At 39.8% G+C, this 16,404-nt stretch overlaps 1 protein-coding gene and 1 non-coding gene across 2 annotated transcripts; both read left to right on the plus strand.

Moving 5' to 3' along the window:
- The first annotated feature begins 1,857 nt into the window (after nucleotides 1–1,857).
- LOC130497959 (small nucleolar RNA R71) lies at nucleotides 1,858–1,964 on the plus strand. The gene has a single exon (XR_008936998.1). It is a non-coding gene; the product is annotated as a small nucleolar RNA R71 (small nucleolar RNA).
- A 3,518-nt stretch (nucleotides 1,965–5,482) lies between these two features.
- On the plus strand, nucleotides 5,483–6,585 carry LOC108856905 (heat shock factor protein-like). Its single transcript, XM_018630810.2, has 3 exons — nucleotides 5,483–5,500; nucleotides 5,650–5,958; nucleotides 6,039–6,585. Exons 1-3 carry the CDS (start codon nucleotides 5,492–5,494, stop codon nucleotides 6,396–6,398), a joined length of 678 nt encoding a protein of 225 aa, XP_018486312.2. The 5' UTR covers nucleotides 5,483–5,491; the 3' UTR covers nucleotides 6,399–6,585.
- Nucleotides 6,586–16,404: the final 9,819 nt, after the last annotated feature.

The following is a 16,404-nucleotide window of genomic DNA, read 5'->3' on the forward strand; positions in this document are numbered from 1 at the left end:
CTCTGACTAAGGCGAGTTCAAGTGGATCCTCGGTGAGAATCTCCTCGATCATACCTTCATGCGGCTCTAGGGATCACCATCTTCTTGGACAGTGAAGGTTTGTCCATCCAGCATCGGCTCTTGAGCATCTGATCCATCTCAAACTTCATCACAATATCCAAGGTGGAGATCGATCTTCCCTTGTCGGACATCAATGATAGCTCCAACGGTTGCAGAGGAATGGTCTGCCTAGGATCAGAGGGTCATTGGAATCTTCCCTCAACTTCCAGAACAACGAAATCGGCAGGAACAAGGGTGTTTCCGACCAGAACTTGAAGATCCTCTAGGATCCCAACTGGAGACTTGACAGATCGATCAGCAAAACACTAGGGGGACATTGGTAGGCTTGAAGTCCGAGTATCCAAGGCGCTTAGCCACAGTGTATGGCATGAGGTTTATGCTCGACCCTAGATCGACCAATGAGCATGAGAAAAGTGTTCTTCCCAATCTGAACCGAGAGAACAAACTTTCCCGGATCACCCATCTTCTTGATCCTTCTGTTCTGGAGCACCGCGCTGCACTCCTTAGAGACAATCATGAACTCATTGTCATCAGATATCTCCCAGAGATCAGTCCTTTGACAAAGCTGCGCATGGATGGTATCATCTGGATCGCACTCATCAGAGGGAGCTTGACAGTTAGGTCTTCTAACATCTTCCTGCACTTCATCTCTTCCTTATCCTTGCGTGTAGCCTTAGCTGGAACAGGGTAAGGAACTTTTGGCACATACTGACGAGCAGGAGAAGGGCGCTGCAGTCGGTGGAACAACCCCAGCGGGTCGCTCTGCTTCCGTCGGAACAGTCTCAGTAGGTTGTTCTGCATCATCTCACCTGTGGGTACAGGCTTTAGATGGCTGATCCGACTCCTTCTGCCTTCCTTTCTCAGCCGATGTGAATCTCCTGGGGTCTAGATCAGGCAGTTGCTTTCCACTCCTCAACCCTACTGCATGCACTCCTTGGGATTCTTGTCTGTTTTCCCAGGGAGAGTTCCTTGCTGTCTCTTCACGTTCTCAGCAGTCTGAGCAATCTGAATATCCATCTGTCTCATTATGGCTGAGACATTGTCATACTTCACACTCAGGTCATTGAAACATATGATTCATCCTGGTGTTGATGTCGTTTGTGACCTGGTTCAGTGCTGTCCCTTGGATCTGCTGTCCTTGGAGCAGCTGGCTCATCATATTGGCGAGACTCTTCATGTCATCATGCGGAGCAGTCTGAGTCGGTTGTGGCAGCTTGCTGATTAACCGGCTGTTTCTGGCTGTGGAACTGAGCATTCTGAGCTGGGTTAAGGACAAAGGTTCTTCCCTGATTGCCATAAGGCCTTTGATATCCACTGTTCTGACCTTGGTTCCCTTGAGCTTTATCGTCTGGTTTAGGGGCATTTGAACAGGTGGGGATTGTTCCTCACGTTAGGTTCGGGTGATAGTTCTTGAACTGCCATCCTTGCCCATTCACATAACCTCACTTCATGCTGATCCTCAGCCGACTGATCTGCCTCTGATGTGCCTTCTGCGGTAGCTTTATCCTGTGGGGATTCTTCCATGATGAAGACTTGGTTCTGGTTACTCTTAATCAGCTGGTCGACACTTTGGGCAGAGAGCTCATCAATCTTGCTGTTGTCGATGCTCTTCACCTTCTGAGTGCGATCAGTCTCGCGGTTATTGTCGGCTGAGCTTTGAGGCCATGTTCTCAATCAACTCGAATGCACCTTGAGTGGGACTGAGTCATGAAATCTCCTTTACTGGCTGAGTTCAAAGCGTTCCTGTACTCCCAGCCTACTCCATCGTAGAACACTCCCAGCAGATAGTCTTCCTCAAAACCGTGATGTGGGCATTCTCTGCGGTAGACATTGAATCGCTCCCAAGCATCACAGAACGGCTCGTCTACCAGCTGTTTGAAGGTCACGATCTTCTGTCTCAGAGCTGCTGTCTTCGATTTCGTGTAGAAGTGGCTTAAGAAAGCTTCTCGGACTTGTTCCCAAGTGGTGAGTGATCCGGTGGGTAGTGAATCAAGCCAGCGAACAGCTTTCCCATCAAGAGAGAAAGGGAACAGAGTACACTTGATGTAATCGGGTGTACTCCATTCGCTTTAGTGAAACCACACATCTTCTCAAAAGTGCTCGATGTGGTCCATCGGTATCTCAGCAGGAAGCCCATTGAAGATCTTCCTTTGCACTAGACTTATCAAGGCTGGCTTGATCTCGAAGTCTTGCCTTGTGCACGGTGGAGGGTTTATGGCAGATCGCGTAGCGGGCAGATTACGCAGTAAGTTTCTCTGGCCGATCTGGACACACTCCCTCCTGTTGGTTCGCAGCATTCAGAGCAGCTTGCTCGGCAGCAGCTTGCTGCGCTTGGATCGTCTGCTGCATCTGCTGCATCTGCTGTTGCATGAGTGCAAACGCAGCAGTGAGATCATCTGGATGATCACCCATGTTGGTGTTCGTTGATCTCGGCTGTTGACGTTCTGTCGTTCCAATCTCGCTAGTTCCTCGTTAGAAAGCTGATGTAATGGTCCTTGTGCGTTGCTCCGAGTATGTCTACTGGTCATGCACCTGGATCATCAGCTGAAACAAAGAAAATAACACGAGTTAGATATCTTAGACTAGATATGAAACCGAAAATTAGAGGTAAAAAATCTGGTCCCCGTCGCAACGGCGCCAAAACTTGATACACTAAAAATGAATCCTTGCTACTGCCAAGTTAACAGTTGCAATTGTAGTACTTGAGATTCAAATCCAGAGGACCAGTCACACTCTAGTTCTATAAGTTTCAGAATCAAGCTAAGAAGAAGATATGATTTGGTTGAAATAGGCGATAGTAAACAAGCAAAATAAACACGAGATTGATTCAATAAAACAAGAGCTAGCCTAGGGTATTTCATGTTGGTGTTGAATTGGAGCCAAACAATTATTCAAGCGCGATGAAGTGCTTTCTAGAACTCGGATCACTAAGCTGGAACACTCCACTGTCGTGGCAGTGATCGCTTTGCAGATCGATCTCACCACCTAACTGTCGTTGGGATGAGGATCGATTGCAAGCTTTAGAGAACAGGTCGATCAGTTCACTTACCACCCTAATATCTACTTTCGCTGATTAGGGATACTAAGCTCATTCAATTACATGTCAAGTTATCATCCTAAGCGGTTAACTAGGTGATGAACTAGTGATCTAACATCAAGTGATCAGTTTAATGAAAGCAGTAAGAACAGTATGAATGAAGAACAGTTATGGATCGCGCTTATCTATGTTTAGCTCATGTCTCAACACCCTAAAAACCCTAGGCGAGCAAGGTCACTACTCGATCATGATGCACATAGACAAAGACATAAATCCTGAATAAAATTGCATAAGAACAGAGTATGAAACAATAGGGTTCAGATGATCTTCTCTATGAGAGATTGGTTCTTCTCCCTTACAAGTTGCAGATCGCAAATACTCAGTGTCTCTTGTAAAAACTAGCGTAAAAAAAATAGAAAATAGATAGGTGGCGTTTTATATGGAGGCGCCAATCAGAAGAAAGAGATTAGGGCAACAGGGCTTCAATTCCCGAAAATAGGAGTTTCCATATTTGTCTGGAACAATCACCGGATCACTCCGTCTGCTTGTTCCGCTTGAGAGAGATCAGTCTCGGGACTGTTCTCTTGAGTGTTCTCCGCAGGAATGCTCCAAAAGGACTTCTTTTCATCAGGCACCTCTCTTCTTTCTTCTGCTAACTCCAGACCTGTAAAAGGTCAAAAAGGACTTAGACTGACACGAATTAGTGACTTGAAACAAATGAAAACGTATGTACAATGATGTGAAAAACCCATATATCAATATTTATAACGATGCATGAATAATATCTATTTTTATATGAGTTGAACTATAATTATAATTTGTAAATCACTTGAATCACTTGAACTATAATTAAGTAATAATTTTACTGCAACTGAGGCTTCTTATATTCTTAGTTTTTTTTTTATCTTTTTGCTTTATTTTAACAGTAACTAAGTTGAAGTAAATATTATAAATTTTATGGACAATAATTAGTTGAAATTTTTTACAACTTTTTTATATCTTTAAACAAACAGAGTTGTGTTCATTCGAAGACATATTAATTTGATGAACACTAAATATGGAAGAATAGAAAAAAAATTCTTTCATGTTTCTCTTTTATCTTTTTTTTTTAATTTAGAGCTTTGATATTAACTCTAGATTCAATTATTTTATTAGCTGATAGAAGCATTTTTTTGTTTTTTATTCTTTTATTTATCTATATATAATATCTTTTAGTTAAATGATTTTTTGACAACATGACTCTAAAATTCGTACAACATATAATATGATCTCAAATTAAATAATTATGTTTTTTTGGTATAAAACCGAATAAACTGAAAACGACGGTAAATAAACCAAATCGAACCGAAGTAAATATGGATTTAAAATAATAGTTATATTTTACTAACTGAAATACCGAAAAAACCGAACCGAACCAAAACCAATCTGATATCCGGATTGAACACTCATAATCCCAAATGAAACCGAATTATTGTTTCATTCTCCAAAACATATTAAAAATAACAACTTTATTCTGCGCAAGGCGCGGCTCTTATCCGAATGTTTAGCTATTAAAAGAATGGATGGGCAATCAAATGCTCCATATAGAACTTATGGAAAAACATGTTAATCAAAGATAGAATTATTATCTTCAAAACATCTCTTTATTGAAATTAATATTAATTTAACTTTAATGAAAATGATATAAAAAATTTATTCATTTAGAATAAAGAGTTAATATGTTTTCTTATCATGCGTGAACAAATAATATATGTAACCACCACCATCAGCATCACATTATAACCTTTGGATGTTAGTACAATATTTAATTGGTTCATTCTGTATTATAGTTAAATATGGTAGAAAATATAAAATAAGTCATATACATTGACCCGAAATTTTTGGTCAGCAACAGGTTGCGATGATGACATTTTTTTGGTTCCAGTGACAGAGATCACTCAATAAACCTATGTCATCCTGTCACTAAAGAAAAGAGAGACACGCAAAAAACCATATGAATTCATTTTTCCTTGTACAGAAGAAGTCACTACACTTCTTTGCCGTATGTTCTTTCGATTCTCATAGATAATTTGAGAAAACTGCAACTACAAAATGAGAACCGGATTTAATTTGAGGGTATAGTTTTTTTTTAATCAGTAACAACATAGTTTTTGTTAAATTCACTTGAAGGTATGAATGAATTTACAATTTATTCACTTATACTGTCTTGAAAAGAAAAAGAAAAGAATTTACAAGACATTGTTTAGTTTAGTTAGTGAAACTGTATTATGGAAAAGGACGGGCCGACCAATTAAGGCGTATACGGGCCGGTCGATGGGCCTTATCTGTTTCGTATGAAACAGGCCTAGTTGGGTAACATTAATTTTGTTTCTAGCTTAGCCGAAGGAACATCAAATGGAAGAGGTTAGGATCTCGATTCTTGATTTTCATCATATGCCAAATATTTCTTTGGATTGTCGTCATATTATTTGTGAATGATTGTTTGTTAATGATTGTGTTTATATTGCTTATAACTAGTTTATAATTAATTGGATCGTATGTTTTGGATTTAGGGTTCATTACCAAGGATGGATGGTGACAGTAATGGAGAAACCTTGGTCTCTTATTACCGCAGTATACTGTATGAGATGGTGGATGATCCTTCAACAGATTCAATAGTTTCGTGGAGCGAGAACGGCAAGAGTTTCGTCGTTGGGGATGAAGTGGAGTTTAGAAAAGCTCTTCTTCCGAGCTGGGGCCTTGGACACTTAGGCTTTTCGCAATCTGAGAAATGCGAATATTCATGCCCTTATTTTATGAGAGGTCAGCCTGACCTTAAACCGTCGCAAGACAACCTTAGAAAGATTGAGACCGACAACAAGGTCCATTTTTTTTTTTTTTTTTTTGATCGGTGTTTTTTTTTTTTTGTTATAATTTTAATATGGTCTTGTGTGTTACTTAGGGCTTGGATAGTAGCAGCCTTTCTTGCTACAAAAAAATGTGTAGGCTTGCGAAGAAGGATCTTCCCCCTTCCTTAGCAATTCGACGCCAACCCCTTTTCATCAGAGACGTGTACGAGATGGTGGATGATCCTTCAACTGATTCAGTTGTCTCGTGGAGTGAGAACGGCAAGAGCTTCATCGTTTGGAAGGAATCTGAGTTCCTCGGAGATGTTCTTCCTAGTCGCTTACCCTTCGATTACAAAGATATGACATCCCTCACCACCTGGTTTCATGCCATTGGCTATAGTAAAGTTGAAGAATCTGAGCATTGGGAATACACAGCCGATTATTTGGTCAGAGGCCAGCCTCCCCACCCATAGGATGCATCTCCATGCACTCCTGGGGTCTTATGGTTACCCCAGAAATTTTCACCTTTGCTTCCTGTAAGGCTCACAAACAATAAGCTCTCTCGGTGGTTTTATCGTGTGGTTTGAACATTATGTGGAACCAAAAGAATTTGTAAGATAGATGGTTGATGTTTAATTTTATCGTGTGGGGTTTGAGACATGTTTGGTCTATTTTTCTTTCTTTTAACTTATGGTTGGTAAGATAAGATGGTTGATGTTTTTATGCATTTTAATATATATCATTATGTCCAGGTGATCTGTGGTTCTGTTGACATAGTGTTAGATACACAAAACCTGAACTGAATGCTTCTATTTGTGCTAATGTATCAGTATGACCGATATTTCGTACTCTTCAACCTTTAAGCAAAATATTTCGACTAGAAACCATTATGCAAATTTTAAATAGAATTGAAATATTAATATTTTATTCTCTGAGTTATTCCTTGAGAATCCTAACTGCTGAACTCTTATATATTGTATATAGGGTTTTTCCACTTATTAGAAACCTCTCACTTTTGTTTTTGTCAATTAATCATCAAAACAAAAGTTGATCCTGCAGGATGATTGATCATACAGTCCTACAGCTGAAAGTCACGAGATACAAAGTCTTTACTATAGATTAAGTCTCGCTGACCTCAGATAGTCGGATATTTTGCATTGACTTCTCGGATATTTAGGCTGAAGGTATACAATATTGTTTCCCTGATACAAACTTTTATGGTCCTTGTGAATTTTCTTTGACAGCCGAAAATCTGATGAAATCATCCTCTTTATTTTGAAAGGCATGTTTCACACTTGCAATAAATCGATTCAAGAGCATTGAAAAGCGAGAAGGAATACTTGTTCCCTCAAAGAACATTAGAAGGTAAGTTCTGAAATCAAATGGGCTCACACGGTGCTCACACGGTGAACACAGTATGTAGGTTATGTTGAGTTCTTACTATGGCCAATCGATGTGAAGGAACTCTTCTCACTTTGTTTTCTGCTCCTTGGAAAAGGGGTTTTGATGGAAACAAACAAACTACTGATACTGTCTCAACAGACGACAAATATATTGTGTGTTTAACATTAAGTTTGGTTTTATTGTTATAAATTGTGAGTTTGTAATGAAAACAAAACAAAAGATGCTGCTACCAGTTTCTTTACTCATAACGTTATAAACATTTTTTTCACTCACATAATTAACATGATTTCATTATTTATGGGATATCTTAAGTTTTCTATACTAAGAGCATAATTAACGCTGACTCTTAGCAAGAGTTTAACAAAAAAAAAAATTATAAATTAATTGTGGGTCCCACAAAATTTTAAAATCTCACTTCTTCTACCTCTTACGCAAGAGGCGAAACATGACAACTTTTAGATCGTTTGTGCGCCTCCACGTGGCCCTGATTGGTCACTTTTTTTTTATTTTTATTTTTTTTTAACTTCTGACGAAAAACGAAAAAATAATAATAGAAAAAATATTAAGATCCCTTTAGGGATAATCATGCTCTAAGTTGTTTTTGCAATGATTCTGGAAAGAGACTGTGAAGGGACGATAATGGAGAACAAAATAACTTGGAGAAACTATGGACCATCCAATGCAAGATTCTATAAAGCAAATTCAATGGATTAGATAATACTAATAAAAACAAAAATCAACATTGCATGTTTCCATGTCATTACCCACCAGACACTAAGGCACAATTTTGGTATCAAATGGTCCTACCTGAGGATACATACATCCCCATGCACTCAATGGGTTGTTAACTTCTTATGATTACCCATAATTTGCGAGAATCATCGAGAGGCCATTTGCTTCCCGGAAGGCTCGCAAATAATTAGCTCTCTCTCTCGGTCCGGTTCTTTGGAGTTGCTTTGCTCTCGTGGTTGCTGTTTTCTTAACCATATATTTTATCGTCCTGTTTGAAAAATTATGCTTGGTCTATTTTTCTCTTCTTTTTAACTTACGGTTTGTAAGATAAGATGGTTATGTTTTTTTATTTTACATATTAATATTATATCATTATGATCTTTTGGTTCTGTTGACACCTTTATCCAACTCTTGAACAAATCTAAAACCCCGGGTTGACAACAAAACTACAACTACTCAATAAATGGCAACTCAAGCTTTTTTGAAAAGAAGATTCACTACAACTGAGATAAGAAGTCTCATGAACCAACAGACTTGAAAATCATTATTTCACTTGAACTCTTTCTCCCTTCTCCGTTGATAGGCAAAGACCAAGATTCTGCTTTCAGAAGCAAGAAAACAGTTGGGGAACAGATTCTGCTTTCAGATTACTTTTTTTGTTTTTGTGTGCAACATATTGGCACAAGGAAAACAGAGATACAAGAAAGGAGAGGAGATATATAAAATCATGGCATCTCGAATTTAAAGCAAGGCGTTTCAGTGCATATCTTTTGGGGACCTGGATAACGTTGGTTCCGAGATACTTATGGTATGCGTGTGAGACATGGCGGAGCATTTCCACAATACCAGTTTCAGTGTAGAAGCTGGAAAACGGAATCGATACAAACTATATATATTTACAAAACGACGTTAAGGAAAGTAACGAAATGAACATGGAGGCGAGATATGATCTCTTTCCTTAACTCTAAATATTCGCTCCGTAGTGAGACGGGCACTGGCGAAATATCGAGTCCCAGGATACAACCATGGCAGACGATTCACGCTTCACTCGTGAACGCCCTATCGAACTATAATCTATGAAACACTCTCGGAAATAGACTTACGATAAGGGAGTTTCTTTGTTGGTTTTGCGAAAAGTAAAAAAGTAAACGTAGTCAGTAATGAATGAAGAGGAGAGACGATATTTAAAGAGAAGGAGACGAGCCACTTCCCGCAACAGCAGCTGCACGTGGACGGAAATCTCGCGGAGATCGAGGGAAGTTGAGTTGCGAACTTCCTCCGCAAGACTCTCTCTCTTATCGAACTTCCTCCGCAAGACTCTCTCTCTTATCTCTTATCTCGTTTAAATATACAAAACAAACTGCATGGCGTTTTTATTTTCTAGACAAACTACATGTCGTTTCAAAATAAAATGCATGTTGTTTTTGAGAATTAAATGGGTCAAACGTTGGACTTAACTTGGTCCAAAAAGAATATTCTTATCGGGCCAGAGGCCCTCCACCCAAGACCCAAGACCCAAGACCCAAGACCCAAGACCCAAGGCCCAAGCCCAAGCCCAAGCCCAAGCCCAAGCCCAAGCCCAAGCCCAAGCCCAAGCCCACGCCCACGCCCACGCCCACGCCCACGCCGAGCCGGACGGCGGCGGCGGCGCGCGCGTGGGGGCGAGCCTATCCTCTCATGTGCGTCATTTGAACATGAGTTAGAGTGAGTACATATATATACTACTCCCTTGCTCCATTTCTCCCTGATGTGGGACTTTCCTCACTTCTCTTCATTAATATTATGCCTCAAAGGCTCTTTATATTATTGACCCAATGGCCCATTTCGTTTTCACCAATCTGCCATTAAATAATGGCCCAACAATCCCCCACATGAATAGAAATGATTCTAAACATATGCAGACTAGATGCAGACTCGATAGACTCTAAAAAAAAATTTACTGACTAGACTTAAACTAAAGCTAGACAAACTAACTTATCGAGAGTGTTTGCGAAAAATCACTGTGTTTGAGTAGGTGGCATTTTTAAGCCTTGAACCACTCATAGTTAATATCTGTCGGGTTTACTTTACCAGAAGGTGAACATGATGTCTTGAACCAACCGGTGTTTTATGTAGACCGAGACAACAGGCATAACGCAGCTTCATTTTCTCGTAGAACTTAGTTCTCTATTGTGTTCATTGTGGCCTTGAACTATTCCTGGTTTGCATGAGTGAACTTAGAGAATATAGCCTTGCATTCATTCTCCTAGAAACGGCCTCATTTCACACTCATTAGGTGATTGACCATGAAAAGTATTGAGTAATACTTCGTTTTAGAAGCTATGGAATCATTAAAAGCATATACTTATCCTTATCTCATTCGTTAGCACTTATCATCTTTAGGAGCTGGGATGAGATTACTTTGTCTCAAAGTGCTTTGGTTAGATTCTGCTTGATTTTGTTTTCCCTTTGAACCTACGTCTTGGGATCTCCAGTCATGATAGGTAGGGTTGCAGTCAAGCATCCTCATTAGTTATAGGCTTTAAACCCATTCCTTTTGATGATTTAGCAACAACATCTCGTGGCAAACCTTTAGTAAATGGATCCGCTAGGTTGTCAGCCGATTTGATGTAGTCTATTGTGATTACACCAGTTGAGATAAGTTGTCTAATGGTTTTATGTCGTCTTCTAATGTGACGAGATTTACCATTGTAGAGATTATTCTGAGCCCGAGCTATAGCTGATTGACTATCACAATGTATTCTTATAGCTGGTACAGGTTTCTCCCACATAGGAACATCTTCCAAAAAATTTCTAAGCCATTCAGCTTCTTCTGCTGCTTTGTCTAATGCTATGAACTCAGATTCCATAGTTGACCTAGCTAGCACTGTTTGTTTGGTAGATTTCCAAGATATTGCCGCTCCTCCTAGTGTAAAAACATATCCACTTGTGGATTTTGAGTTTTTAGAATCTGATATCCAGTTAGCGTCACTGTATCCTTCTAAAACTGCTGGTTCTTTACCATAGTGAAGCCCAAAATCTTTGGTGTAGCGCAAGTAATTGAGTACTCTCGTTATAGCTTTCCAGTGTGTATGACCTGGATTACTTGTATATCGACTAAGTACGTTTACTGCATGCGCTAGATCTGGTCTTGTACAATTGGTCAAGTACATGAGACTTCCGATCACACGTGCATACTCGTTTTGTGAAACCGCTTCACCTGAATTCTTTGTCAAGTGCATTTGGGGATCTAACGGAGTTTTTGCAGTACTATTAGAGTAGTTTTTAAATCTCTCTAATATTGTTTCAGCATAATGAGATTGAGTTAAAGTAATTCCATTTGAATTTCTTATGATTTTAACCCCGAGAATAACATCTGCTAATCCCAAATCTTTCATCTCAAATTTTCCTTTGAGCATGTTTTTTGTTTGATTGATAATGTCTTTATTGCTTCCAATAATAAGCATATCATCTACATATAAACATAACAAAACATACGCATTTTTGGTAATTTTGTAGTATATGCATTTATCACATTCATTAATTTTGAAACCATTTGACATCATTGTGTTGTCAAATTTTTCGTGCCATTGTTTAGGAGCTTGTTTAAGCCCATAAAGTGACTTTACAAGTCGGCATACTTTGTCTTCCTGTCCAGGAATGACATGACCCTCAGGTTGTTTCATGTAAATTTCTTCTTCTAAATCACCATTTAGAAAAGCTGTTTTTACATCCATTTGATGGATTTCTAAGTCTCTTAAGGCTGCGATAGCTATCATCGACCTTATAGATGTTATTCTGGTTACTGGAGAATATGTATCAAAATAGTCAAAGTCTTCCCTTTGTCGGAACCCTTGAACTACAAGCCTAGCTTTATATTTTCCACCAGGTTTTCGTGTTATTATCCATCTATTACCTAATGCTTTGCAGCTAGGTGGTAAATCCGTTACGTACCATGTGTAATTTTGCATGATAGAATCGAATTCACTTTTGACAGCTTCATTCCAAAACGGAGCTTCGGGTGAAGCCATAGCTTCTGCCAAAGTTTTTGGAACATTTTCTACTAGAAATGCCATTAGGAAATCATCACCAAAAGATTTCTCCTTTCGATCTCTTTTGCTTCTCCGAGGTTCATCTTTTTCTTCATTTTCTGAGATATCATTTATAGAAACTTCAACGTTTGTCTCAATTTCTGAGTCCTTGTCGTTGTCTCTTTCTTCTCGAGTTCGTTTTGAACCATGTTTTTCCTTGTATGGAAAAATATTTTCGAAAAAAGATGCATTTCTAGACTCCATGACTGAATTTTTATGGATGTCTGATATTTCAGATTCATGTACCAGAAACCGATACGCAGTACTATTATGTGCATATCCGATGAAAATGCAATCCACTGTTTTAGGTCCAATAGTGACCTTCTTTGGTGGCGGTACTGCAACTTTTGCTAAGCACCTCCACACTTTGAGGTATTTATACGAAGGTAAATTACCTTTCCATAATTCATATGGAGTTTTGCCAGTTATTTTGTGTGGAATCTTGTTGAGGATATAATTAGTGGTAAGCAACGCTTCCCCCCACATGTTCTGGGGTGACCCAGATTCCTGCAACATTGCATTCATCATCTCTTTAAGAGTTCGATTTTTTCGTTCAGCAACTCCATTAGATTCTGGTGAATAAGGGGCTGTAGTTTGATGTATTATTCCATGTTCCTTACAAAATGAATTGAATGGACCATCATACTCGCCTCCTCTGTCGCTTCTAACTACCTTAATAGTTGTTTTAAGCTGATTTTCGACCTCGAGTTTAAATTCTTTGAATTTATCTAAGGTTTCATCTTTGCTATGTAAAAGATAAACATAACAATATTTTGTGCAGTCATCTATGAAGGTCACAAAGTACTTTTTCCCTCCTCTAGTTGGCATATATTTTAAATCACATAAATCAGTGTGAATTAAATCTAGAGGTTTATTAGTTATTTCAACACGAGGTGAGGGCGTTTTTGTGAGCTTAGCCTGTACGCAAACTTCACATTTTTGTTTACTCGTTTTAAATTTGGGAATTAAATTTAAATTCATTAATCTTTGTATAGATTTATTATTTACATGGCCTAATCTTTCATGCCATATATTAAAAGACTCAACCAAATAAGCAACTGGCTCTTTCTTATTCATTGAAACTTTTGGAGTTACAACTTTTGGAGGGACGGTCATTACATTCAACTTGACCAGTCCATCCTTAACATACCCCTTTCCCAAATACATCCCATTCTTCCTAATCACGAGTTTATCCGCCTCAAAGCTTGTGGCGAATCCATTCTTGCTGAGCAAGGTTCCCGAGACCAGGTTTTTCCTCATGTCAGGCACATGCTTCACATTTGTCAGAGTGACCTCACGTCCAGATGTCATCTTCAAAATCACATTGCCGCGTCCTTCAATCTTGGAGACTGCAGTGTTTCCCATCATGAGCTTCTCCTGAGTCTTGCTTTTCTGATAGGTGCTGAACATCGCCCTATCAGTGCAAATGTGGGTGGTTGCACCAGTGTCATACCACCATTCCCTGGGGTTGTTGCTTTCAACTATGTTGGCTTCAGTTACCACAGCAACAAGATCCTCCTCAGTGAGATTTGCCTGAGCCTTCTCATCTTTGATCTTCTTGCGACACTCAGCAGTCTTGTGTCCCACTTTGTTGCAGTAGTGACACTTCCCCTTGAATCTCTCCACATTCGCATTGATTTCAATGCCTTTGTTCTTGAAGTTTTTTCCAGTAGCCTTCAGTGCTGCAGCAGTTTTCGAAGGCTTTGCTGGAGAATGGGCGTGTGCCTTTCCTTTGCCTTTGTGCTCAGCCATGTTGACACTATGCTCCTTAGCATTGATCTTGTCAGCAATTCGGTTCCTGGATTCCATCTGAAGCCTCATGATAAGCTCCTCAAGGCCCATCTTCTTCTTCTTGTGCTTCAGGTAGTTCTTGAAATCCGCATAGCTTGGAGGAAGCTTTTCAATGAAGCTGAGAGTTGTGAATGTCTCGCAGATGGACATCCCTTCAGCTTTGATTTCATGGCAGATGAGCTGGAACGCTTCCACCTGATCCATGATGGGTTTTGAATCCACCATTTTGAAGTCATGAAATTTTGCAACCACATACTTCTGGCAGCCAGCGTCCTCACCTCTGTACTTCTTGTCAAGTGATCTCCATAGCTCCTTCGCCGTTGGAATGTCACAGTAGACACGGTACAATGGGTCAATGAGGCGACCCAAAATGTAGCCTTTGCAGACGAAGTCAGAATGCACCCAAATGTCAACACTTGCGAGAGTGTGTACATCATCAATCCCGTAAGGGACAAGGGGCTTGTCCTCCTGGATGAACTTGTCCAGCTTCAACGTTGTTAGGAAGAACATCATCTTCTTCTGCCACGTTTTAAAGTTTTTGCCATCAAACTGGTCTGGCATCAGTCCTTGAGTGAACAGGCTGGACACAGACGGAGGAGTTGGTACTGCAACCGGACCACTTGAGGTTCCTAGAACTGAACCCGTTTGATAAAGACCAGCACCGAACAAGCTACGGCGCGTGGTTTCATCAGCACTGTTTCCCGCAGGAAGGGTAGTGGTTGTTGTTGCTGCAGCGGTTGAGGAAGCAGTGATGTTTCCAGCGGTTGTCACACCAGATACATCAGTTGCAGCAACGTTGATTGGAGTTTGCGCGATGGTAGTGTCAATGGGGGTGTTGTTTGCATCCGTCATTTTTCTATTGAGAAAACATGAAAACGGATTAGTACTCCATTCAACAATAAATTATTATTAATATTAAAAATAAAAATAATAATCTAAATCGATTTTCATTTTTGGTGTTTGAACCAAATCATATCGATTTAAGTCTGAATAAATGTTTTGCAATTCGCTTAAAGCGTTTGCAGAAACCGTTTATGTAGACTTTTAGATCGTTTCACAAACTCACTTAAGAAAGTGTTCGTGGAAACGATTCTCATATAACACGTTTGATAATTCGCAAAATACGCTTCGCGGAAGTGCTAGAGAGCAAATCGCAAACACGTTGCAGAAATGTACGAAACGTTTCGCGGAAGTGCTATAAAGCAAATTGCAAACACCGTTCTACAAACCGTTTACAGATCCTTTAAAAGACCGTTTTATAAACCGTAAGATCGACCCGAAACAGCTTTAGAAAACGAATTAGAGTTAAGATTGTAGAAGCTGGAAAACGGAATCGATAGAAACGATATATATTTACAAAACGACGTTAAGGAAAGTAACGAAATGAACATGGAGGCGAGATATGATCTCTTTCCTTAACTCTAAATATTCGCTCCGTAGTGAGACGGGCACTGGCGAAATATCGAGTCCCAGGATACAACCATGGCAGACGATTCACGCTTCACTCGTGAACGCCCTATCGAACTATAATCTACGAAACACTCTCGGAAATAGACTTACGCTAAGGGAGTTTCTTTGTTGGTTTTGCGAAAAGTAAAAAAGTAAACGTAGTCAGTAATGAATGAAGAGGAGAGACGATATTTAAAGAGAAAGAGACGAGCCACTTCCCGCAACAGCAGCTGCATGTGGACGGAAATCTCGCGGAGATCGAGGGAAGTTGAGTTGCGAACTTCCTCCGCAAGACTCTCTCTCTTATCTCTTATCTCGTTTAAATATACAAAACAAACTGCATGGCGTTTTTATTTTCTAGACAAACTACATGTCGTTTCAAAATAAAATGCATGTTGTTTTTGAGAATTAAATGGGTCAAACGTTGGGCTTAACTTGGTCCAAAAAGAATATTCTTATCGGGCCAGAGACCCTCCACCCAAGACCACGCCGAGCCGAGCCGGACGGCGGCGGCGGCGCGCGCGCGGGGGGCGAGCCTATCCTCTCATGTGCGTCATTTGAACATGAGTTAGAGTGAGTACATATATATACTACTCCCTTGCTCCATTTTTCCCCGATGTGGGACTTTCCCCACTTCTCTTCATTAATATTATGCCTCAAAGGCTCTTTATATTATTGACCCAATGGCCCATTTCGTTTTCACCAATCTGCCATTAAATAATGGCCCAACATTCAGTACATACAAAAAATGGAGTAGTACTTTCTCTAGCACAAGGGATTATTTTATAATACGAAGCAATGTCATCACATTAACTGTCAACAGTTTCAGTTTCAGTTTCAAAGACACACACACAACTGTGACTACTAATGTCAAACGGCATAAAAATATACAAAGAAACACACACATATACTTACTTTTGTCTATCTCTTCATATCCAACTCCTTTCCTCTGCAAACGCCTACCAGTCTTCTTCTACTGGGTACACAACTCCCTCTTCAAAAGCCCTCTGTTCCAAAGTAGACACGATTTTTG

Source organism: Raphanus sativus, chromosome 1, assembly GCF_000801105.2.
Source record: "Raphanus sativus cultivar WK10039 chromosome 1, ASM80110v3, whole genome shotgun sequence".
Taxonomy (NCBI): domain Eukaryota; kingdom Viridiplantae; phylum Streptophyta; class Magnoliopsida; order Brassicales; family Brassicaceae; genus Raphanus; species Raphanus sativus.